At 32.7% G+C, this 27809-nt stretch overlaps 1 protein-coding gene across 1 annotated transcript; it reads left to right on the top strand.

Moving 5' to 3' along the window:
* Positions 1–18: 18 nt before the first annotated feature.
* Positions 19–26727, top strand: HELRODRAFT_72662 (hypothetical protein; the record flags this gene model as incomplete). Its single annotated transcript, XM_009013089.1, has 7 exons — positions 19–127; positions 577–703; positions 8277–8392; positions 8949–9071; positions 10132–10245; positions 26137–26256; positions 26582–26727. Coding segments are annotated over 7 exons (855 nt in total), but the record flags the coding sequence as incomplete, so codon positions are not given.
* Between the last annotated feature and the right edge of the window lie 1082 nt (positions 26728–27809).

Here is a 27809-nt window from a genome sequence, read left to right as displayed (position 1 = left end):
CCAGTAGAGTTGTTGTTGTGTATGAGCTCACCATGCGGTAACAATGGGTCGTGCATCGATTTCCATGGATACTTCACTTGCTCGTGCTACGAAGGCTTTGTAAATCTTCAGCCTCAGCAGTGCTTTGGTGGGTTGTTTTTGTTGATGATGACAATGATGATTTTTTGAAAGTTTTTTTTAATAATTTTGATAATTATGTTGTTTTGTTGATGTAGTAAAGGTTTTCTACCAAATGTTCTCGTGTTGTCGACGATGTTATAATGTTATTTTTTTAGCGTTTTTCATAAAAGAGACGAACCATGCTTCAAATGATTTTAGGTTGATTTAATAAATTTGATCTATAGGTACACTTCGATGTTTGTGCTGATTTGAAGCTATTTTTGACGTTTCTGATATTTCTAAAGGTATTGATGACAAAGCCAATGCTGTTGCTTTCAAGAAATTTTTTAATAACATTCCAATAGTTGTTGTTTTTAGAATTAGCTTGAAGTAAATTGTTTTGTTTACAATAAAAAAATGCGGCAAACTAAATTTATTTAACCCCTGTCAAAGCATCAAACCTTTTAAACCTCACAGACTTCAACGAATGCTCGTCAGCCAGCCCTCCATGCCAGAACAATGGAACATGTCTGAACACAGTTGGAAGTTTCCAATGCACCTGTCCTAGTGATTACTATGGAGTTCGCTGCCAGACATACAGTCAGTTGAAATTAGGAAATTATTTTATCATTAAAAACCCTTCGTTTGTGAAGGCACTGTGATGTAATTAAACTAAAAAAACTATTAATTATATTTTTACAATCCCTCTTAAGTAAATTTCAGAAGTTTTAACACACATTTTGCGTGTGTGCAAATGAAGTGCGTGAATCCGTGCATCACGAACTTTGCATGCATTTGGCGGGATCGAAGAATTTTGAAATTATCACATTATTCATATAAAAAAAAGAAATGTTGTGTAAACAAAAACCTGACCCCTGGCAGAAGCACCCTCCCTCCTCATAACATCCCCCTCACTTGATGCCACCTCAACGAAGGTTGGAATCCTGGCGGGAGGCACTGAGTTCATCATAAGTGGAATGAACTTTGACCTCTTTCCTCCAATTTCTATAACCTTTGAGCCGGACAACAGTATGCTACAAAAACTTCCTGGAAGGATAAAAAATAACAGGTTTATCACATTAACTCACATTATTTATTTTATTTTTTTAGTATAAATAAAAAATTATAACATTAAATTGTGATTAGTAATGGTTTTGAATGCATCATCATTCCCACCATCCAGTTACTATGGCACACCAACTCGCTTCACCCTGATATCACCATCCGCACCAAACAACAACGAAGCATACACCAACCAGAAGTTCACCATAAAAATTACTTTCCTCAAGAACCACACGGCCTCACTCACCTTCAGGTTTGCTTCCAATCCAAATATCTCCGACATCACTCCAAAGGATCCTCTTCTAACGTCTGTTTCTATAAACTTATTTATTTCAAATGTTGTTTTTGTGGACAAATGATGCTGGGGATTGATGTTATGTAAAATAAATAAGCTCGATTCACGATCATGTATTGCATTTTGTAAAAAGTTCCATTCCATTCTATTCAAATAAATTAAATTATTATCTAACACCAATTTTTTTTAGAAAAGTTTAAAAACTTTCGGCATCATCAGTTGATGAAAAACACAAACAAAACAGTTTGGTAAGACGCAAATACAAACCAACAAGTTGTCCACTTTTTAATTTTAAGACCGAGAGGCAGTGTTTGGATGATGGTGAGAGGGAGCAACATGGACGTTGTTAGCAACTCCGTCCTCACTGCATACCTCCGTCTCTGGAACACCTCGTCATCAGATAATCTCTTCAGTGGAGATGGAAGCAGTGTTAGTATTGGTCACAATTTTTGACATTTCAAGAAATTGTGAATGCTCGTCTGTTGTTGTTGCCGATAGTATAGCAATATGCTAATAAAAAATATAAAGAACAATAGACTGCAGAAACTAGACAGTCTTGCAAAAAGATGCAAGTGTCATACAAAATAAAACATGACTGTTTAGAAAAATAAGCCTTCAATAAATGAATATCTAGATTTAATAAAACATCAACTTTAATGAAAAACGTCATCATCTAATTTAAACAAGCAGCCCTGCATAGCAAGCGATGACTCGAACATGAGATGCCAACTTCCCGTCTTCCCTTTCAACATTCCTGCATCTCAGCTGAACTCCTCCGAAGTCGACAAGCAACTCTCCCTAGGTTTCAAAATGGACAACTTCCCCAAGTTCACCAACCTGAACAAGAGCAGACCCGACCTCATCATCAGTCCCAGGTTTTCCCTCCCAATCATCTCACCAACTGAAGTTGTCTTGGAAGTGGACCCTTCCAAGCTGAGTAACGTCTTCATTCAGGTTGGGGCTGTAACCTTCCATGTAACCTTCAAACCAACAAGCACTTGCTTGTTAAATTTATCTTTAAATTACTATTATTGAGAAAAAGTAAAAATAATGTGTCGTGTTTATATTATAAATAAATGGAATAACATTAACTACACAGTCATAGCACAGACAAATTTCTGGTAAAAAGTTTTTCATTAGCTGAAAATTGACATGTTGACGTTAAACAGGGAAGTGGATTGGACAGCGGCATCTCGAAGGTTGACTACCTCGTTGAAATCGGCAACAGCACATGTGCAGTTGCAGACCTCTCCACCAACATGTTGCAATGCTCACCACCACCCACCAAACCTGCCACGAACAACCTTTCAAGTAGCCACTGCACTGACCAGCTGGCTGTCGTGGTTTGAAAGATTTTTGTACAATGCTTTTATATACGAGCTTGTTAATTTAAGTTTACAGTAGAAGAAGATAAATTGTCATTATATTTGTTATGTAACTTTGAGGATGTTTCTTCAATAAAACCAGCAAAATTTGAATTTAAGTTTATTCAATTTTTTTAAACGCTTTTTGTAATTCAACGGAATTTACATATCTCGAATAATATGTTAAACATTCAACAAGGTGAAAGTAGTCGGCAGCGAATATTTCTACCAGTGTGCCAAATATTTGGAAAGTTGGTCAAAACTCAGTTACATAATTGGCTTTTCTGTCGGCGGTGCGGTTCTTCTGATGATCATCATTGTCATTATAGCACTAGTGACGAGAAAATTTTCGGAAAAAAGAAAAAACAGCGAGGGACCAGAAGACGTCGTGAACAACCCTTATTCATCCTCGTCTCCCAACCTTGGAAATGCAGACCCCTCAATAATGGGAGGTTCAATTTACAGCACTGATTTAAATCAAATTGAAACGGTTGTGGGGAAAAGTAGAAACTCTCTGATGCCCATGAACTTGCCAGGTACCTCCGCAAAATCTACGAAGGAGACTTTATCTTTAAACGAGACAACTCACGTTAATTCAGATTTCAGAAATCCTAACGCGAAAAGTTCAACACAGCCTTACAGTGACTATTCAAATAATTTGAATGATGAACATTATGATAACAATTCGAGTGATGATCATTATTACAATTTTTAGCGGTGTATATCACAAGACCAGGCTACAACATTTTTTCTTTCAAACATTTCACCTGGAAACTCCATGAATACATAATTGATTCAAGACATTTTAATCATTATTATTATTATTAAAACTTTGTAATGTGTTTTTATTATATCTCGCATAACTATAATTTTTAAAGAGTTATAAAAAGAACTATAATAGTTAATGAATTATATTGTTATAACCGCTGCATTGGTCAAATATGTATATTATTAATAATTGTTATCTTGTTATATTTGTTATCTTCGCAATGTGTCATTGTTTGTAAACCATAGAATCTTCATACCACAGAGAATTGTAAAAATCTACCGTAGGGGGTACACAAGAGGAAAGAAGTAGCGATGAAAAAAAAAAAAGTAGCCATGCCAATAGCGAGGTTTGAATGGAAGTCGTAAATGTGATTTATATAGTTACTTGGATAAGTTTAGTGTTCCTATTACTGTTGGCGTTCGAATAAACGCCCAAACGTTTGTAGCAGTCGTCTTCATTTATCAGAAGTCTTGAACCTCTGGAATAATGAATACTTGCGATCGTTGGAAGCTACAACACTGGTGTTGGAAATATAGAGATCTTTGAAGTTTTAAATTTGGTGCTGGTAGTTACGAGAGTTTGAAATTTATAGCAAAATATAAATATAGTCCAAAAATAAAGACAAAAACGTTGAAAGGTATTTTATTTTTTGTAGAAATGACATTATTTTAGGATTTTTTATTAAACCTACCAGTAATTAATTTAACTTAGTAAATTTTCGTAAATGTCTAAACGTTTACGGGTGACCGAGGTGAAACTTTTGACGGTTGGACCAACATTTGTCTAAATTATGCTAACAACATATTATATATATATATATATATATATATATATAGAATATAACATATATTCTATTTTATATGTTATATGTTATACTATGTCATATTCTATAAAAAATATGGCTGACGATCTTTTTTTATTGCTCATCAGGTCAATTTTTCGTCAAAAACTGTACTTTCTCTGTTAAAACCATAAATTATACTTACTTTTAATTCAAATAATACACTGCTTTCTTTTTGTCCAAATTTTCATAAACCTCTTCAATGAAGTCAAGCAAATTTGTTGGCTATTATATATGATATTTTTTGCCAAGTGGTTCACAATTATCTTCTTAATTGTTCTTTCTAGTATCTTGTATATAATGCTTGTAAGGCTAATTGGTCTACAATTTCGCGGGTCGCAACGATCTCCAATCTTGAGGAGTGCCACTTTGATTGCATCTTTCCAATCTGATGGTATTTCACCCGTCGCCAGCGACTTGTTGAGAAGTATTAACAGTGCTTCCACAATGCCCTCTCTCATGTTTTTCAGAAATGCCGGATTGAGGCCGTCGTTGCTGTTTGCTATTCATATACACACACACACACACACACACACCCACAACACACACATACAGACACACATACACACTCACACACAATAGCACATGTACGTTGTATGAATAAATAATGTAAAGTTTTAAAACCATTCTTTCTTACGCACAGCACAGATCAGTCATTAGAACTGTTAGAAAAAAATTTGATTGTCTGATTGATCAACTCAAAAAGCTGTCTTCAAAACCATCATTGAAATTTACCAGTCGGATAGAGATATACCAATAAAAACACTGAATGATTGAATGTTTGTATTTAGTGAGTCAACGAGGCCGGCTTGAATGTTAAATGAGCTTTTGAATGAAAAACAATACGAAACTCTCGCTGAATAGTCTTACTACACAGAACTTTTATCTATATATGCTTCTTCGTTAGCCATTAATGTACGTACACCATTTGTAAATGTCTATTAACATTTGCTTGCATTTAAAACATATCATATAATAATCGGCATGATATTGAATTGTATGTTTAAATAAATTTTAATTATTTTTATAAGATAGTTTTCAAAGTATATTTTTATATCTTGTAGTCTATAGAGATAATGTTGGTTAATTAAAATGAATTGATGATTAAGCATGGAATGCCTATAAGTTGTGTCAAATCACGAGAAACTTTTCTACAAAAAATTCTACAACTAAAATTTCAACAAATATTTAAATATCTTCAAATAATATTTGAACTGCTTAAAGCTTAGTTTGACATTTTTAAAGGTAATGGCACAGATGATGAAATAAATTTTGTTTTGTTTGGTTAATAATAATTAAAGTCTTTTTTTGGATAAGTCAACAATGCATTGACATGCCTCCAGCAAAATTTCAATCAAGTTTTGTGGCTCTGTTGATTTGCATGCTGTTGACTCTTGAAGGTTTGAAATTCTTAGTATGGTTTGAATACTCTTGAAAATAAATAAATTTTTTTATCCATTCAGAGCTACAAGGCTCCTATCTCTGCTACACCTCAGTTGAAAGTAATAAATTAATCTGTTGAATTGATTGATCGATCGATCGATCGACCGACCGACCGACCGACCGACTGACTGACCGACAGACTGAGTGATTGGTTGATTAATTGGTTGATTGATTAATTGGTTAATTTATTATTTGATTGATTGACAGATGTTAAACAATTTTCAAACAGTAGACATCATCTGAGTTAATCATTATAATTAAACGCAATCACGTCATCGTCATCGCTGTTACATTATCATTCTATATCACAATGACATATAATTGAATTATTATCAATGTTATATCACATATCCGTGTGCACACACACACACATACACACACCACACACACACACACACAAATTTTAACATAAAATCACTGCAGTAGTGAAATATTGGTAGTGCAGTAATGGTAGTAGTAGTAGTAGCAGTAGTAGTAGTAGTGGTAGTAGTGGTAGTAATAGTAGTGATGGTTGTGGTAGTAGTGGTAATACTATATTCAATTTAATTTGTAATAATTATATTATTTTTCATTTGTAATAATTATATTATCAATAATAATGTACAATGTACAAATTATATTATAATATTAACTATATAATAATAATGTACAAAAATGGCATTGCCCGTTCGAAAGACGTACACAGAGAGTACGTATGTGATCTGACGACAAACATCACAGTCGCAAAGACGGCTCAACGCCCGTTCTGCCCAGACTTGCTGATGTGTCCATATGCCGATTCGGTTGGTATAGTTAATACTGTACAAGCATGTTCAAGTATTCTTTCAGTGATGTTTACGTGTTGTTAGTATTTTTTACTACTAGAACTACTGCCACTTTTACTGCTTCTACTGCTGCTGCTGCTACTACTGCTGCTACTAATGTTATTAATTCTTATACTTCTACACCTCCACACAAATAATACTACCAGTACAAGGCAGAATTTGCAGAAAAATATTCTACTATTTAATTAAAAAACAGTTGGTAGTAAGATAGCATTAATGAAAATTTTTAAAATCCTCAATTTGAAACTATTCCATTATAGGATACTACATTAACAACTACATCAGCAACGACAGCGACAACAACAACAGCAGCAACAACAACAACAACACTAATGACAACCACAACAACAACAACCACAACAACAACAACCACAACAACAACAACAGAAACATCAAAAACAACAAATTATACTACAACACATACAACAACAACACCATCAACAACAGCGTTTGAGACAAGTTCAACATCTGAATCAACTACAGCATTCCCACTAGCAGCAAAGATGGTTAGATTGTGTTGTGATGTTTTAAAATCTGCACCAAAACATTAGCAATCTTTTTTTATCAAAATTATTTAAATTTATTTATTTAAAAAAATTATTAAACCAGATAAATTTTTAACTGCACAATTTGACATTTTCCATTGTTACTTTACAGATAAAATATCCATCTAAACAAGCCGACCAACCAATCAACCAACCAGATTTGTTCATATAATTAAATATTCATTTTATAATTTTATAATTTTTTTCTTAATTTTATAAAAATCACTTTTGATGAAACTAAATTTTTACTCTTCAAAATTTTCATCATCATCGTTATCATCTGCCACACCATAACCATCCTAATCACTCAATTTTATTCCGCCAACCAACCAGTCAACCAACCACAAACCAACCAACTGATCAACCATTCAACTAACCAACCAACTACTCAACCAACTAACCACTAACCAACCAACTAGCCAACCAACCAATCAACCAACCAGCCAACCAACAATCTAACTACAAACCAACCAACCGATCATAATTTCAACCGACCTATCAAACCATTTTTAAGCAACCAATGTTAAAATCTTTGACAGCATATTATTCAAATTAATTAACCAACTAACCAATTATAATAAGCCATTAACAGTCAAAAAATATATCAATTAAATCAATCAATTATCAATAAATACTAATAATCAACAACCAAATATTGATAAAAACATGTTAACCATTTTTTAACTAACCAATAAAAACCTGCCAACAAATTATTAATTAACCAATTATTAATCAATCGACAAGCCATCAATCCACTAACTAACCAATCAATCAATCAAACCAATCAATCAAACAAATTAATCAACCAAACAAGAAACCATTCAATCAATCAAAACAATTAACCAGCCAAACAAATTATGAATACTCAGAACCCTATAAACCAATCATCTTTCCATCAATTAACAACTACTTTTGTATCCGCCAATGAGCAGTTTGGAGATACAAGTGGTCGGCTGTCCGAGCGACGACACTGCCGTCTTACCAATAGATACATCACCGGTGGCTTACGTGCAGTGCCAGGAGCTAAATCACAGCCCTTGCTTCAGCTCTCCGTGCAAGAATGGTGGCTCATGCTATGGTTATGGTGACAGCAGTTTGGACTTCGAATGCATTTGCCAGCCCGGCTACAAAGATAGCCTCTGCTCCACTGGTCCGTTGTTGTTGAGGATGATGAGGATGAGGAGGATGATGATGAAGAGGAGGATGATGATGAGGAGGAGGAGGAGGATGAGGAGAAAGATGATGATGATGATAGGGATGATGAGGAGGAGGAGGAAGATGATGATGATGGGGATGGGGAGGATGATGATGATGAAGATGATGATGAAGATGATGATGAAGATGATGTCTGGGGAGGGTATGTTTTTGATGATGATGATAATGGCAGTTATGATAACACAAATGATAACCACGTTGAGATGGATTTGCTCTGAAGCAACATTCCCAACTATGAAATTCTAATTTTGGCAAAACGGTGTAGCCGTGTAATCCACACCTTAATCGTCTTTATCATATTCACCAGATTAATCCTCTTAATCTCGTATTCAACAGTTATTACACTTCTTAGTCATCATTCACCTAAATCACTTCGATTAATCTTTTAGTCATTCAATCTTTCTAACAAATATCATATCAAATATCATATTTCTATCAAATACATACATCATCACAATCCTAATTATCGCCAACTCTGACAACTACAATAGAGGAAAACAAATGTGAGAGCTACCCGTGCGAGCCATTCGGCAAATGCAATGACCTCGGTCCATCCAGCTATACATGCTCCTGCTTGCCTGGCTTCACATCTGTCTATGGCAATGATACTTTCTGTCAAGGTTTGTCAATATTATTGTTATTATTGTTGTTGTTATTATTGTTATTTGTGTTATTATTACAACTATTATTACTTTTATGTAATATCTTGATTCCGTTTTGATGTACACTCTGTTTCGTTGAATTCAATTTTTCTAATTGATGAAATGTCAATGTCTAGATGTCTTGTGTTCACAGCGGTTTGAATTCAAAAGATGAGACACTCTGAAAAATTTAACAAAACTTGCAACCGATGCAGATAGGGATTTATGTTGTTTTAAAGTTGAGGACTTTGTATAAAAAGTAACATACATCATTAGCATACGCGCACAATTTGAATCACACAAAATATATCATACCATACACACACACACACACACACACACACACACACACACACACACACACACACACACACACATACACACACACACACATACACACACACGCACGCACACATACTCACATACACACACCTAACCATACCGAAACAAAAAGTGAAAATAAGCACAGCTTACGTTTATAAAATAAGTGAAATATTTGTATAGTGATTAACAGCGTCCCGTGCTACAAATAAATCACGCGTTTGTTTTCATATACTACATGCATCCATTATTAAACATTGTTCTATAGTGACTCCTTACGTGCGAAAATGGTTAAAAAGTTGATAATACATTTTCAGCGGCACATTATTGAGGGAATTTAATCTGGCCACACAAGAAACACAGAATTGCTTTTGTAATGAATTTAAAAAATGAACAGTTGAGAAGCTTTGCAAACGAGCGTAAGAATGAGGGGAGCCATTAAATCGATAAAGCAAAAAGAAACTCGAACGCAGATGCGTTATGGGCAAAAATAAGGAAATTATTTAAACTTGAAGATAATAACTAGGAGCTTTTTTCTGAACAGTCCAAAAACAAACAAACAGTTTATACACAGACGAACAAACAACTCATAAACAATTTACAAACCATTTAAAATCATTTACAAATAATTTACAAACATACGAATGAACGAACAATCTAACAAACCAAACAAACCAAACGAACAAACGAACGACTTCACTACCAGACATAGACGAGTGCAAACAGAATCTAAGCAGTTGTTCCCCCCAATCGTGGTGCATGAACTTGCCTGGAAGATACCAGTGCATCTGCCCGCCCGGAAAGGTGGGACTCTTCTGTGAAATGGGTAATCGTTCATGAAATCTAAATGCCAAAAATGAAATTGAAATAATTAATTGTGAATAAATAAATTTTTACAGACCTGCCCACCTTAATACCAAGAGTAACAAGTGTTTCACGAACGTATGGTCTGATGGCGGGAGGGGGTCTCCTTTATTTTGGGGGTCAAAACTTGGAGGCCTACCCTTTGTTGGGGGCGTATTTCGTGCCATCCGATCAGAAAAATCAGGCCACTCTCTATGGAGTTGCTGTGGATATAAAGTTGGTGGCGTTTTTTTTTCATAAACAATTTCAACAACAACCATCTCTCACAAAATCTCACCAGAGACAACCGTTCAGTAGCAATCAAGGTACCCCGCCTGAAAGAAGAATCGTTCCTCAACTCAACTTTCGACATAACTCTCGAATACTCAGGCCAGCGCAATATAAGTACTGACTTGAAATATCGGTATATCGCTAACCCGATTGTAACGGATATTTTACCGAAAACCCTCTTGGCATTGTAAGTATAGGTTGTCGTACATTGTTCGTTGCGTATTAATTTTTAATTAATAAATAGTTAGACCTTCGTATATTAATTATATAACCACCCTTGTGACATTTGTCATTTTATCCATTAAGTCTTGACGAAATCAATTTCTAAATGTCAAACTGACCGATATCAGCATTTTCACCATATCGATAAACACACAACTGACATTGTAACGTTCATCGCCACTATCACCACCTTCGACATCATCATTTAAAGTATAACCAAAAACTCCCCAGGGGCGGTATATCCCTAACCGTGGTGGGGAACTACATGGACGGGGTGGACCAACCCCTCCTGTTGGCCGTCGTGAAGACAACTCTGCATGGGGTGACGAATATATCTCAGCCTACTTACACGGTAAGAGAAGCAGACGACTGACGTGAATTCTGAATGATGTAGTCACGATTTCAATTGGCAATTAAAATATTATTTAAAAAATGAAAATACAGTTTCAAAAATAAAAAAATAAAACGCATTTCAAACAAATGTTAGTGATAAAAAATAATGCTAATATTATCAATAATTTCTTCAACTAATTTTCCGCGTTCAGTAATTGTCTTACATAAATAAGCGTAGATTTTAAAATACCTCTAGCCAAAAAATTCTAATTTATATAAACTTATACGCTGTGTTTATAAGTTGTTGTTTATAAATCTTTTGATTGAACTTTAATCTAAATTATTCAATAGATTTATTAAAATAAATAAATTATCTGAAAAATCAATAAATAAAGAATAAAAAAAGTTTTTTAGTAATTATATATGTATGTATAAAGCGAGATGAGATGTTTTTTTCAATACATAAAAACGTATTATTACATCACGGTGATGTTCACAACTTGTAACTGCTCCAACAATACATTGAAAGGAATGCAAGGGACGGAATAAAACCTCCATCGTCTGTTACCTACCTGACATTGAGGTGCCAAACGAGCTGAGATTCGCCAACAATAGTAACATATCACAAGTCGTTATGGGGAAAAGAGGTTAATCACGTGATTTTGAAGTTGTATTTAAGTTAATTTTATTTAAAACATTTAATTTTATATTTTAATAATGTTTATATTTTGAAACAATTATTTTTTTTTCTTATTACCATCAGAATATTCCTTAAATTCACACTCCTCAACAGACACCCAGCCTGAAGTTTCTCCTCGCCCCCTCCGTCTCTCCAAGCGACAGGCGGCCACTTTGGCAGTCCCTAGCAGTGTTGGATCACTCGGTGTCGACTTTGGTTTGCACATGGGTAACTTGGAAACTTACAAAAACCTATCCAAATCGAAACCAGAAATAACGCTCCAGCTCATATACAACCTGCCGACCATGGACGGATCGTCTAACAACTACCAGAACTACGATCCTGGCTCTGGGAGGCTGCTCACTATTAAGGCGTGTTGCAACATTTTTTGAAACTAACATTAAACGTCCTATGGAATATTATTTTAATTTTGATAAAATTATTTTAAATAAAGGAATAAATCAATCAGTCAGTCATTCAATCAATCAATTAATCAGTCAGTCAGTCAATCAAAAAATGAATGAATAAATAAATGGGTAGTAAAAAAGTATTCCATCAAATTTTTTTCTTGCGTTACTGTTTTGATAAATTGTAGAGCAGCAAAGTAGCTGAAACACAAAATTTACGGCAATGTGCTTTAAGGGATTAAACATTCCTAAGTCGTTTGGTGGCCAAAATTGAACTTTTAATGATAAGTCATTATTGTACATGTACAGCTTTACTGACAGGCATAAGATGTTGATCGTGGCATTTTCAGCGGTGCGAATGTCGACACACTCGCTAAATGGCTTGATCCATGCTTTTTCATCATTCACAATCTGCATACAATATATATTACAATTCCTTACTTGATTGATCGATTCATTTATTCAATATGATTTTATCAAATATAAAATAAAATGATAACACAATTTAAATGATGATACAATTTTACTGGAACTTTGGAGTGAAAGCGTTAACATCGTTCTCTGTTCTGCTCTGATTTCTACAAATATTTAGGCATAGGTTGATTTGATAGCCTTTGCTCGAATGAGTGTTAGCGAGTGCGCAGACAGAATTGCAATATTTCACTTTAGTTCAATTCTCAATGCAGCTGTTTTTAATGTGTTTAATGATTTATTGAGTGTACAGTTTTGCTTCAATATTGAAGTGATAGTTTTGAATGAATGAATGAATGAATGAATGAATGAATGAATGAATGAATGAACGAACGAACGAACAAACGAACGAACAAACGAACGAACGAATGAATGAACGAATGAATGAATATGTGATTGAATAAATGAATAAATTTCCACATCCATAAAAATCTCAGGGAACCAGCTTGAACAACGGGGTATCAATGGATGACTACAACGTAACAATCGGATCAGGAAGTTGTAGAATGGTCAGTTTGGACTCGAACGTGATGGAATGCCAGCCACCTCTCAACAAACCAACTGCACTCTCACATGATGCTGTCCTCTGCAAGCACGGATGGCTAGCTGTTCTGGTCGGTTGGTTCCAAGGGATCGACATTTTTTTAGTACAGAATAACATTTTTTGTAAAGTGTAATTAAACATCTTTATATAAATATTGTGAATTCTGTAAATATTTTAATTAAAATAGTTTAATTCTTTATCTAATAAATATCGCCGATTTTCAATTTTATAAAATCGTTTAATTTTCATTTGAAAATGTAGGTAACCCTAGGTTCAAACCAGCAGTACTTTATAAACTGCGTTGATTATAAATACGACAAAGTGGCTCTCATCATAGGACTGACTGTTGGACTTTCATTCGTTCCAGTCCTCATAGCAGTCACGGTCCTTACTTTGTTGAAATTTAAAAGAAAAAATAAAACACCAAGCAACCAAAGAAACAACAGCTACGATGACTCCGTCTTTCGGAATACGGATAAAGACAAGGTCAAGAAGAAAACTGTACAAAGACGAAATGTTCAGAGCATTAGCTCCAACAGGGCAGATCTGCTTAGGAACACTTTAACCGAGTATGGAATTGGACTTGCAAACAATGAGACGGGGGGAAGAAGTAATAATGAAAGTGATGATATCAGCCTTGGCGAGAAATATTCCAGCTCAATAAACAGCGCAAGAAAAAACAACGACGACTTATACGATCGTGATATAAACACGGCCATGAACCGCGAAAACTACCAAGCGGATGTGATGTATCACAGCTCGCAGACAAATTTATCTAACGGACATCAGAGCACTTTTGGCAAACCACTCAACAGACAGCAGCAGCAGCAGCAAGCATTGAACGGCGTGAACGTCGGCAGTGAAAGTGGAAGCAGTTTTTATCTGGGAGCCAGCGCGGGAGGAAAAATAATAAGGCAGAAACCGTACGGGAACTTCGTGAGACCTCAGCAGCGAATCAGCTACACACGCCCAAGAAGGGACGAAGACGCCTTCGGGTATGAATCTGATTACAAACTTCAGTCTTACCAGCAGGTCTACCAGAATTCAGCCTATTTACTTAATAAGAAGAATTTCGATGAAAATTAAACTTGATAAAAATTGTTATATTTAAATTCTTCATCATAAAATGTGATCATTATTAATCATGCAGTATGAATCTGATGCTAATTTATTTAAACCCCAACTTTAATTTTAACCTCGATACAATATTGTGTCAATTATATTTGTATGTGGTACTGTTTTTTTTCATTGAAAAACCTCAAACGAACCCACCTGAACTCTATGAAAATCTGCCTGTTATTTGAAAAAAAATTTAATTGTAGAAAATAGACATGTTAAATTCTGATAGTAAATAAAATGAAACATGTTAACAAAAATGTGTCATCTATTTTAATAATTTATATTTTCACATTAATGTTAACAATGCAACAATTTTTTTCAAAATATCTTGATTCAGTTGAATATTTAACAATGTCTTCACGAATTGTTGTACAACGTGTAAAGTATGAAATCTGTTAGATATGTTAAATATGCTGAGTTTTGTCTTAAATGTTTAAACGATGATAAGTTTTACTAAGTTATTTACTAACTACAGGGAAAATGTAATCTCTAGGTGAGATAAATTTAATTATGTGATTTCACGTAATTTTGTTATAATGAATAATAAATAATAATTTCATGAAATAAGAATATTTAACATAGAAAAAATTAAATTTAAAATTTTGTCCCGATTCACCATTCTATTCAAAAAGAGTTAACAATGAAAGTTTCATTAAATTAACATTTTACCTTTTAAATTTTATTTTAAAAAATTGTTCCGCTTTGATCCAGTTGTAATTACAAAAAAATTTTCCATCTTTCTATCCATGAACGAAAATAATTTATTTATTAAACTGCTTCATATACATACAATCGCCGGTTAAGTGCTTATTATTTTAAAACTTCTTTCGTTTAATGAGTCGTACGAAATTTGTAGAATTTAATACATTGTTGAATTTGTACAATTAGTTTTGTGTTTAGTTACTTTTATTACTTCTTTTACCGAAGTTAGAATGTCGCTCTGGAGAAATTGATTTTTTTTTATAATATCTAATATCTATGTATCTATTTTAGTTTTGTTTACTTAATTCTATGTACGTAACTGTAAATATTTGATATAGAGGTTTAAAAATGATATTTTGTTAGCGTTACATTGAATGGTTTGTAATCGATATGTTATGTTAATCGAATGTTCTCATTTATAATTCAATTAACTATCCTGTCCAAATCTTTCGCTGATTGGACGCTGATGATACGTGACGCTACAATGAATGGTTTGACGTACTAACGACATTTATAGTTACGTAGCAAAGAGCTTTGCAGACTGCGACCAATCTTCTTTTGCCTCCTTTGGTTAGGTTGACGCTTGCCTGCCGTCTCATTTTGATCAAACATCACGAGCGTTTTGTTGTGCAAGAGTTCATTTGATGCGGGGTTGGATATTGTCACTTTTAAAATTGTGGTGACCCATCTCACTAGCGGACTCATTTTGCGTTGTTTTGTCTGCTCCTTGAGATAATGGCGATCCTTCAATTTTCTTCCATGAGTTAGATCGCTCGGGATCTGGCAACTTTCTATGAGTAAAGTCGTAAGTGTGTCTCTTAATAATTAATTCTTTTACATTTTTTTTATATTCGTCCAAATTGTTGCTCCACACCGAATTAATAACTTTTTCCGGATCGGATCACTTGAAAGAAACCTACTCTGCATTCGTTTCTTTTTTGGTGCAATACTTTTTGTGTTGGAACTGCATCAATTTTTCTGCAAGACTTTGAATGGACATCACTCCAACTTGGTTTTGTTTCATTTTCGATTTTGTAAGAATTTCTACGCTTCACAACAAAGGCAAGAGAAAATATGAGGAGATGAGATTTAGTGAGATACCGGAAAGAAATGTTCGGTGGTTGCATCCAATGGTTCTCGAGCTAAAGAGCCAGCAACTTCAAAAAATTCAACGACAGCAAAAGTCAGACATCCAGCTAAAAAGTGCAAAGTTAAGATAGAACGTGGTAATGATGATGGTAATGCTGAGGTACACAACAGAAAATTCACAAGCTGATAAATATGCCTTTTCCTTCTTAAACACATTATATAAGCCAAATTCATACATACAACGATACAATATTATTTAAGAAATAATTCGATTTCAAACACACTGACCATAATCGCATATACTAACAACCAGTTCACCTGCATTTGTACAATCTCATACCAACTAGCACACCTGACCAATTCACACAACATTCCACTATTCATTAAATAATTGAAATAAGGTTGTAAATAAAAATGATGACGATGATGCTGTTGACGAAGATTTTGTGATAAATCAGGTGATATCAAAAACAATAATGTACTGCAAAACGCTCATTAGTAATTGTATTTAATGTAATATAACTTATATAATATCACATTTATATTTCAAGCCTTATCTTTTGAAACTTATGTTTTTTGTTGTATGTGCTTTTACAAGATCTGTTTATTCGTTATCTCACTTTGGATTTGGTTAGGCCTTGATAGTTTAATTTTGGCTTACAATGATACGTTTGGAACTTTATACTTTTAGGAACAGTAAAATAGTATTTCATTGCTTTGTATGCTTTGTAAAACCCTTCATTCGAAAATGTTGTTCTTGAAAATAAAGTTTGAAAAAAATAATAAAGCTTTACTTTTGAAATATAGAGATTCAATTTAAAGTTTTAATATTTTAAAATGCATTAATAATCCATTTGAGAAAATATTTTTTGTGTTAAAAATTTCATTTTACAAATTTTTTATTATTATAACAACAAGAGAACAAAAATTGATTTGAAAATAACATTTTTATTTTATATTTATGAAAGTATAATGTTAGTCATTTATTAGTTATATCAAATTGTTTCATCTTAACGAACGTTGATGAAATAAACTACATGGAAGTAGAATATGGACTGGTTGGTAGCTTTCGAAACGCGGGAGAAATCAGCTAGGTTCAAAAAAAATTCATACAAAATTCACATATTCTTTACTGTTTCATAAGATGTCTTTATAGTTTCAATTATTTGAACGTTAATTACAAATAGTCGATTAAAATTGAAGAATATATTATTAATTAATTTTTAATTTAGATATTCTAATTAAACCTGTCAAATACAACATTTTATCAACAAATTTGAAAAACTTCCGTAAGTAGAAGGATAGACTAGACATCTAGACAAATAACAAACAGTCAACGACATTCAGAAAGTCGAACAACGAATTATAGAAAAATATTGTAATTAATAAAATGATATAACCTTAGGGTACTGGTAAATACAAATATTTCTTGTACATAAAGCTTCAAAAATTGAAATATACTATAACCATTGGCTTACGCATTGAGTTTTATCATCATCCTGCTATACGTAATAAGATAAAAGTTATTCTTATAATTGTAATGATTATTAGAACCAAGCACTCCATTAACATTTTGATAATAATCAGCATTGAACCAATTTCCTGATGAATACAACGCAGCGCAACTGTATCCTGCTGGGTCGTTATACTGGTCGGGAGTGGAAAATTTCATCCCATTGCGGCGCCAGTAAGACTGGGGACTGTTTAGGATATCGCTGCCATCTCCAATGTAGCCGGATACAAAGAGGGAATATTTATTCTCGGCTGTATTTAACTTGGATGAGAATGGATTTTTGGAATATTTTTAGTGTGAAAAATTAACAAAGAACAAATTAATTAAGGAATAAAAAATATGAAAGGTTGTGGGTGAATTGATCAATGTTTTTCAATATTCCCTGCTTAGTCAATTAAAAGTCAAGTTGTATCTAGTAGTGAATGACTTAAAATAAATTTTTTTTCAAGACTATCAACTGTTAAAATGTTTGAAACACATGTAGAATATTAACACTTGTGTGCTAAATGGAAATTAAAAAAAAAATAATAATTTAAAATAAATAATAATAATTTAATAACAATTGATAAGTGCATGAATAGTTAAAAAAAATCTTTCCTTATGATAAAAATAAATTTTTGATATAAATAAAAAATTGATATTTTTAACTTAAAAAACCAGATATCCAACTGGAGACATCAATATTTCAAACTAGTTTAAAATGAGTGTTCTTCAAAACTACAAACCGTGACATGGCCATATTCATCAGAGTACCAGAGACCATTGATGAGAACTTCAAACCTCAACCTGTAATCAGCCGATATCGTCAACTGGTGCATCTTCTCCAAGCCCAACCAGAAATTGTTGTCGTAAATACCAAACCCCAACTGTAAAAAAATTTTTATGCACACCATTTTCATCATCACTCTCCTTCTTCTTCTCTCTTACTTCGAGTTAGATTTTAAAAATCAAATCAAAATCAAAAGTGAAACAGAAATACCTTGTAAACGTTCCATGGCTGGTTGAAACTTTGCAAAGTGTTGATCCTCTGCTGAATGACCATCCAACCATTGACTGACGTTAAAAGAGTTGCGTTTACAAACGTAGGAATGTTCAATGAAATGGTTTGATTGACGCTGCTGTATTCTTTGAAAAAATGGAAACAAAAAAAAATGTTTCTTCTGTTTTTGGCAATGGTGGGCAGAATGATAATCATCCTTAGGCAAAGACGCCTCACAGTAAATCGTAAAAAATTTTTGAAAACGATCAACTAAATGCTCGCCAATGAAACTGGATCCAATCAGAAACAACGCAATAACGAACTTTCAGGATCAGTACAGATCGCTAACTGCCTCCTTCCGGTGAGACACATGTAGAGGGAGCAAGGATTGCTGATGCCAGGCAGTGAGTTGGAGCAGGAGTAGAACAATCCACCGTTGAAGGTGAATGGAAAGTTGCAAAACTTGCTCGACGTCATGTTGGAAATGTTGGCTGTTTAAATAATAATTACTTTGTGGGGTGTTTCATTTTTATCTGTATGTTTGTTTTCATTCAAATAATTTGAAAATATTTGGAACGATTATAGTGAATGATGTTTGAAAATTTTATAGGATTAATTTCTGATTCAATTCTTTCTTCAGAATTGATTCTTCTAATGCTACACTACTTGTAATCGGATGGGATCTGTTTGTATTCGAAGTCGGACACCGCATCAACAGCGTCGGGCACGTTAACTATTTCACTACCGCCGCACATTAATTTATTTTTTATTTTAACTTATTTGTTAATTAATTTTATTATTAAATTAAATTTATTATTGAATTAAATTTATTGTTGTTGTTATAAAACCACATAACAAATATTAAATTACCTTAAAACATTTACATTACCCAATTCGCATTTTATTAAGCAAAATTAATTGAAGGAAATTTTTTCCAAAATTCGCAAAATTTAAACAGATTGAAATTTTAAATCTAATTTTTCAAACTTACAATACGGCAGAATTGTGTTTTCAATCTCTGTTGAAATTATTATTATTCTTACCAATAATTGAATAATAATAATATGTAATTATGATAATATTCATGTAATTATTAATGAACAAGTTATATATTATGCAAATGAAATAATAAAGCAACTCAACCACCTACCGAATGCTTTCCTGGCTACGATATCCTGCATTTGAAAGTTCATTACATGATCATACATAAGATTGTTAATGAATAACTTTAAATATGGACGTAAAACATGAAAAAAAACATCAAACTAGCCCCATAAGCGTGACAGTTCGAAATGTTACTAGTGTTCTTATAGTGAACTTCACAAGTGAAATGAAACAGTTGGCAATGTTTAGCCGGATCGCTGGCATTATTTGATATGTAGTTGAATGCGTTGCAAGTGGTGTTACCATCGGTTGGAGAAACATAATGAGAACATTTGGTAGAACATTCCAGTAAGGATCGTATGTTGGTTAGCCTTTTGGTAGGTTCGGCAGCAAAACACGTTGGGTTGTCTGGCTCTCCTATCATTTCATACTTCTTGTCAACTGCTGATGCTAACAAACTAACTATTAATAACAACAGAACATTAATTAAAATTAATAAACTCGGCGACATTTTTAATTTTTGAATATTTTTCCAACAACTTGAACAAAAAATTTTTTTTCACAAATTTTGAAACGAATCTTGTTTATATGAGCTCGCACACAAAGGCACACTATAATGGATATCTTTTAATCTAAATAAAGATTTTGACACATTTTATAAAAAAAATATGTCGTCCCAGATTTTACTTAGATTAGTTTGAATTTTATATTGAAACATGAAAAATATGAAGCCATTGTTAGAGAAAAGAAGCTGTTATTGTTGAGATAAACGTTGAAGAAAATTTTCTTAAAAAAATTGTATTCCGTCGTACATTCAATCCCCAATTCTTTAAAATTCGAAATTTTATTTATTTTAAATTTCGTTGGCGGACAAAATTTACTGGTTAGAGGGCCAGGAAAACATGGCCCTGGTTTTAATATTAACTATTTTACATATAGGCCTACCTCTGGAATATCATCTATTCATCTTCACTTTACAACGTTTTTAAAATTATGATATCCTTTCATGCTTTCCGATATACGGAATTCATTCACCATTTATATTTTAAAATTTCAATTCAGCGCGCCCCACAATGCACTCAGACAGCCCACACACAAACCACACACACACACACACACACACACACACACACACACACACACACACACACACACGCACGCATACACAGAGTAAAATGAACGCATTTAAGCCGACATAAACCGTCTTACATACATATTGTCACACGCACCCACACACACACATACACATTAAACAGGTAAATTCATTGCACACGCACATAAACACACACTGCCTTACACACACGTACACATACATACACGTATACACACACATACACACACACACACCTGGATATTTACACCATTGTTTCTTCTTAATTTCGAGCCGGCGAGCAAACAATGATAACATCCTCTCGTCCCGGCAGTTCAACTGAAAAATAATTGACGCATGAACACATTATCCTCCTGGAAGTTTATTTTCCGTGAAATTTGGATGTATTAAGAACTGCACAAGCGTGCGAAATTTCATTTTTTCCAGACACGATTCGGAAAATTTTCTTAAAATTCAAAGTGACAATAAGCTTATAGATTAATAAAGACATTTAATTAAGAAGTTGTTTATTTGTTCATACGTACTTGTGTATTTCTGTTAGTGCAAATTTCTTCACTACAATTTAAAACCTCATTTAAAAACTTTTTTTCAAACAAAAATTGAAAATTAGACATTTTTTATCGACCTTTCTGCAATTGAAAGCACAATTCTTATGTTTTATTAGTAGTTTATTTTATTTTTTTTAATTTTTCAATTTGTATCCAAATGATAGTAGTAGTAGTAGTAGTAGTAGTAGTAGTAGTAGTAGTAGTAGTAGTAGTAGTAGTAGTAGTAGTAGTAGTAGTAAAAGTAGTAAAAGTGAGACGCAAAAAAAGTTTGTCTACATTATCCAAGATCTCAAAATCCAGCCGATTTCGGCCACACCAATAAATGAAACTTGATGATAGAAAGTGTGAAAAAAATGTCAAACATTCTTACATAAATTTTTACATCATGAGGAAGCTAAAAAAATATATTTTCTTTTAAAAAATATTCTTCATTACAAAAGTTTCACTCCAAAAACTGAAGTAAAATAATTTCATCAACAATGTTTATTTAACTCTTTTTTGTAAAACGCCATTCCCCTTTGAATTCGAACTAAGTTCTAGAAACAACAGATCTGGTTATCTATCTACCATGACATAGTATATTTCAAACTAGTTTAAAATTAGTGTTCTACAAAACTACAAACCGTAAAATGGTCATATTCATCAGAGTGCCATTGATGAGAACTTCAAACCTCAACCTGTTTAGGTGCATCTTCTCCAAGCCCAACCAGAAGTTTTGATCGTATGACATTTTTTTGGCTTGGCGGAAGAAACACAGGCGATACTTTAAACAAGAAAGTGAAGTGGACAGTGATGTTGTTGATGACATTTTCTTGTTTGTTTGTGTGTGTTTGTTTGTTTGTGCGTGTTTGTTTGTGTGTGTGTGTGTGTGTGTGTGTGTGTGTGTAGTGTGTGTGTATGTGTGTATGTGTGTGTATTGACACAATATAACAAAAATATTAAAATATTAATAATAATAATGATATTAATAATAACAATGATAATAATCTAATAATAATTGTGATAATAATAATAATAAAATAATAGTTTCTGTCATTCTGATATGTAAATATATATTTAGACCATGTATATATAAAAATATATGTGTCTATGTCACTATGTGTATATATACATATATATATGTAAACTATGTATATATATATATATATATATATATATATATATATAAACTGTGAGAGAATGTTATCCATTATATATTATATATATTATATTATATATATAATATTATATATATTATATTATATTATATATATAATATTATATATTATATATATTATATTATATTATATATATAATATTATATATTATATATGTTATACATTAATATAAATAATATAAAGGTTTAAAAGTTCAAATATATCTTTCGTTCCATCAACCAGGTAAGATGTTTTCAAAATGACGACAGTTACTCCAGATGTTTATTTGTTAGGTGCGCTTGTTTATCTAATTTGATGAAGAATCATTACGGTTTTGATTTGAACACTTCAGACGAAATGAATTTCTGTAGTAAAACATTCATACAAGGGTACAAAGATATTGTGGTTCTGGCTCTTTAAAAATATTTGGAATAAGAATTGTTATGAAAAAATGATTTCTATAGATTTCAATTCTGAGGCGTGCACTTTAAAAAACAGAACAAAATTATTAAAATAATGTTGAAAAAATTGTTTGAATTTGGAAAGAAGAAAATTTTATTTCGTAAAAATTAAATAAGAAATTTTTTGTCATTTTGAATTACTTCCTAAGACAAAATTCAAATATTTGATTCCGTATCACTAAAATACTTTATGTTGTACTAATACATGCACGCACACACAAGAATGAACAGAAGTATGTGTGTGTGTGTGTGTGTGTGTGCGTGCGTGTGTGTGTGGTATGTGTGTGTGTGTGTGTGTGCGTGCGTGTGAATCTTGGTGTATCTTCTGCCAAATACAAGCTAATGCATGCAAACCATTGTTCAGATGACTGTAAGTCTTATGTGTTTTGCAGGGGAAATTTGAGACATTTCTTATTTCTTCATTCATAACTATGCACTTGTACTTTTTAGGCAAACAATGTACTTTATATAAGTATATAAAAATGAGATACTACCTACATATCCACACATGCATTTATATATGTGTGTGTACGTGTGTGTGTGCGTGCGTGTGTGTGTGTTATATTGTAGAACTGTGAATGTTGCAGTACGTGTTGTTGTAATGTTATGTAGACACTTTGATTAAACTACAATGATTGAACAAATATTAAAGGAATCCAGAGATAACTTCCTTCACTGTGTATCTCAATAGTCCGACAACTGTGATTTCTTTTTTTTAATATATTATTATAAAATATTATTTAATAATAATAATATATATTATATTTTGAAATATGTTATTATAAATATAAAATATTGGTTATAGTCATAATTAAAATTCATAAATACTGAGTGTGTAACAAAAAGTTCACATTCTATTGAATAAACAGCAGACCTTTGTAAAAATTTGTAAACATAAAATAATTTTTGTTTGTTTGTTGTAGGCAACTTATTACCAAATTACAATCATGATTCTATTGGCAATCTTCATCATTCTTGGTGAGTAAAAGATTTTAGAAGGATTTAAAATGATTTAAAAAATGATTCAAAATGATTCAAAATGATCTAAAATGATTCAAAATGATTCAAAATGATTCAAAATGATTTAAAATGAATCAAGAGCTTCAAAATTAATCATCTTCATCCGTAAAAATCATTAGAACATTGCCAAAAAACCGTTCACCCGTACATATTACTACTCATGTTACTTTTATTTACACTAACTAATTTAACTAATCTAATCTAACTATCGTTCGAACCTGAAAATTTTTTTTAACAAAACTGACTACTTATTTGTTTGGCATAAGAATTTTGAGATAAATCCTTTAATGGTAAATGCAAATTTATTTATACTCAAATTGTTTCACTATAACCCAAATGATTTCATATTTGAACCAAAACGAATTACAACATCTTAGCATCAATGAAGTTAACTACCGACACCGCGTCCGTCGTACCGACGACAACTACTGAATTAACCACATTCACAACAACTACTACTAGTTCTGCTTCTACTACTAGTTCTGCTTCTACTACAACAGCAACAACAACAACAACAACAACAGCAACAACAACAACAGCAACAACAACAACAGCAACAACAACAACAGCAACAACAACAACAGCAACAACAACTGCAACAACAAGAACAACAACTGCAACAACAACAACTGCAACAACAACAACAACAACAAAAGCAATAATACTCATATCAGCAGCACCACCAATATTCCTACCAACAACAACAGCCAACAACAATCAATGCCTACGCAACAATCCCTGCAAGAATCCTGGCAACTGCACATGGTTCGATTCCCCTATGGATTACAAGTGCTCATGCAGTGTGGGGTACGAGGGAAAGAATTGTACTGCTGGTAATTAGTACAGCTAATTTTTTTAATAATTCTTTATTCAGCTATGAAAACAATGAGAATGAAATAAAATAAAATTAAATTAAATTAAATGTCAAACAGGGCACTAATTTAGTCTAGGAAGCTCTTCATTTAAGAAGAATGAGTGCAGCTAGAGTTAATCAGTTTCAAAATTAATTATTTAATATCATAATTTATTATGATATTAAATACAATAAATATGATTATTATATATATATATACAAAATATATAATTAAATATTGTAATTAAATATAAAATAAAGATATTATTTATAGTAATTAGTTTCAAAATTAGTTACTCAATATCATAATTTATTATGATAATATTATGATAATTAATCATGTCATTCAATAATCAATTTAAACGACCAATTAAGGAATTAATTATTTTTCTGAACAGTTTTATTTACAAAAGTAAAAAGGTTCATCCTAGCAATAAAATATTAATTTATGGATGGCCTCGTGAACAGAATAAATCTCAATAATTCAACAGAATTTACACATAACCAAGAATAAAAATATCAACTGAAAAATTAAGCAATACATATATATCTAGAGTAAGTTTCAGTGACGTCAACATTCAAAGCCAGTCTTCAGCATGAAATAATTTCTTTACCCAACATATTATTTCATAACTACAATAACAATTAAACCATTAAACCATTTAATAAGTAAACCAGAAGCCCGTATTCAGAGCTTGTGCGGTAACTGAAATATCAACAAAATTAAAAATTGTTGAGGCAAAAAATTAAAAGTCAAAAATACTATGAAAAAATAATTAACAAATTTAAAATAATATATGTTAAATTTTAAATATTAACGCACTGAAAAATATGAAACATTGAGAAACATTAAATACAATAATAATGTTATTGATAATATAATTATCATTATTTTTAAATAAGTACCTATAATTAATTTTAATTGCTCTTGTGTCTATCTATTTTTTAATCGCTGTCATCGTCATCATCGTCGTCGTCTTCATCATCATCGTCATCATCATATTCATCACTCTCTTCCTCCTTATCATCATCATCATCATCGTCGTCTTCATCATCATCATCCTCGTTATCCTAATTATCCTCATCGTCTTCATCATCATCATCCTCGTTATCCTAATTATCCTCATCGTCATCATCATCATCATCATCGTCGTCTTCATCATCATCATCATCATTATCCTAATTATCCTCATCGTCATCGTCCTCATCGTCGTCGTCTTCATCATCATCGTCATCATCGTCGTCATCATATTCATCACTCTCTTCCTCCTCCTCCTCCTCCTCATCATCAGAGGTGCTGTTGTGCATGAGTTCCCCGTGCGGAAACAACGGATCATGCAACGACATCTTCAACAACTACACGTGTTCCTGTTATGAAGGTTTTCGGAGTGATGGACATCAGCTGTGTGTTGGTATGTTGAAGCCGCGGAGGTGGTCGTTGTTGTTTTATAGGCTTTTGTTGATGTTTTCATTGATGCCATCAACTGGCTTTCTAATGTTATTAAAAGTCATCTGTATATGCAGAAGTTCAAACCTCGTTTAAATTTTATTGATATTGACAATGATATTGTATTTTAATGAAAGTCATTAAAAATGTCAATAAAAAATGTCTTTCGCTTTTGACTGAAATACTAAATTCTTTTAAATTGTACTCATCATAAAAACTGTTGACTACAATTGAGACGTTGATTAAAATTTTTTTTTCACCACAAAACCAACAACGCCAAACAGATGAAGACGAATGTTCTAGCTTTACACCTGCATGCCAGAACAATGGAACATGCGTGAACACCATTGGAAGTTTCCACTGCAGCTGTCCCGCTAATTACTACGGACTCCACTGCCAGATTTACAGTTGGGTTTTGTTGGCCATTTGTGTTTAAATGATTAACCATATTGTTTGTTTAGTTTTTCTCACAATGTTATTTTTTAAAATGAAATAATAAATAGAAAAATTAATTGAATGATTAAGTAAGTAATTAATAAGTTGGTAACTAAGTAGAACACTTATGAACAAAGCACCATCGTAACAAACACATGACCCCTGGCAGAAGCATCCTCCCCCCTCATAACATATCCCTCGCTTGATGCCACTTCAACGAAAGTTGGAATCCTGGCGGGAGGTACAGAGTTTGCCATCAGTGGAATGAACTTTGACCTCTTCCCTCCTGTCTCGGTGACCTTTGAACCGGAAAACATCAATCTACAAACACTTCCTGGAAGAGTTAAAAATGACAGGTTAGAATATAATTACTAAATTATTATTTAAAAAAAACTATGTTATAAATTAGTTGTTAATATTTTGTGATTCCAGGTTGCAGTAGAAGTATTAACGCTGTTAATTGATATCTTCAATTCAGTTCGCAAGACTGACATTCCGTGTTTTTGTCGCCATACTTTTTTTTAAAAAACTCTCTGCAATGAATTTAATTTAAACATAATAGAATTAAATAATCTATGCTTCATAATCGCTAGTTAAATAAAAACATAAATTTTATCATCTTCATTTTCCACATCGACACTACCAACCAACCAATCAACCCCACCATTCAGTTACTACGGCACACCCACTCGCTTCACCCTGATATCACCAGCCGCACCAAACAACAACGAAGCATACACCAACCAGAAGTTCACCATAAAAATTACTTTCCTCAAGAACCACACGGCCTCACTCACCTTCAGCTTTGCTTCCAATCCAAATATCTCCGACATCACTCCAAAGGATCCTCTTCTAACGTCTGTTCATTTTATTTTTTTAATTTTCATTTGAATATTATAAATATTGCAAAGTTTTCTTTTAGTAAAATAACCTAAATATGTCTGATGAAATAAAACTGCATCACATTGAACGCGTGCTATATTTCGGAAAAGTTCACTTTGTTCGGAGGTCGTGATTGTGTGGTGGTCAGAGCCGCGTGGTCCTGCGTGGCTAGCTGCCCGTGCAAATGATGCGTGATTTCCA

The sequence above is a fragment of the Helobdella robusta genome (assembly GCF_000326865.2).
Source record: "Helobdella robusta unplaced genomic scaffold HELROscaffold_11, whole genome shotgun sequence".
NCBI classification, from domain to species: Eukaryota; Metazoa; Annelida; class Clitellata; order Rhynchobdellida; family Glossiphoniidae; genus Helobdella; species Helobdella robusta.
The sequence above is the reverse complement of the archived record's forward strand: the minus strand, read 5'-3'. Positions and strand labels throughout refer to the sequence as shown.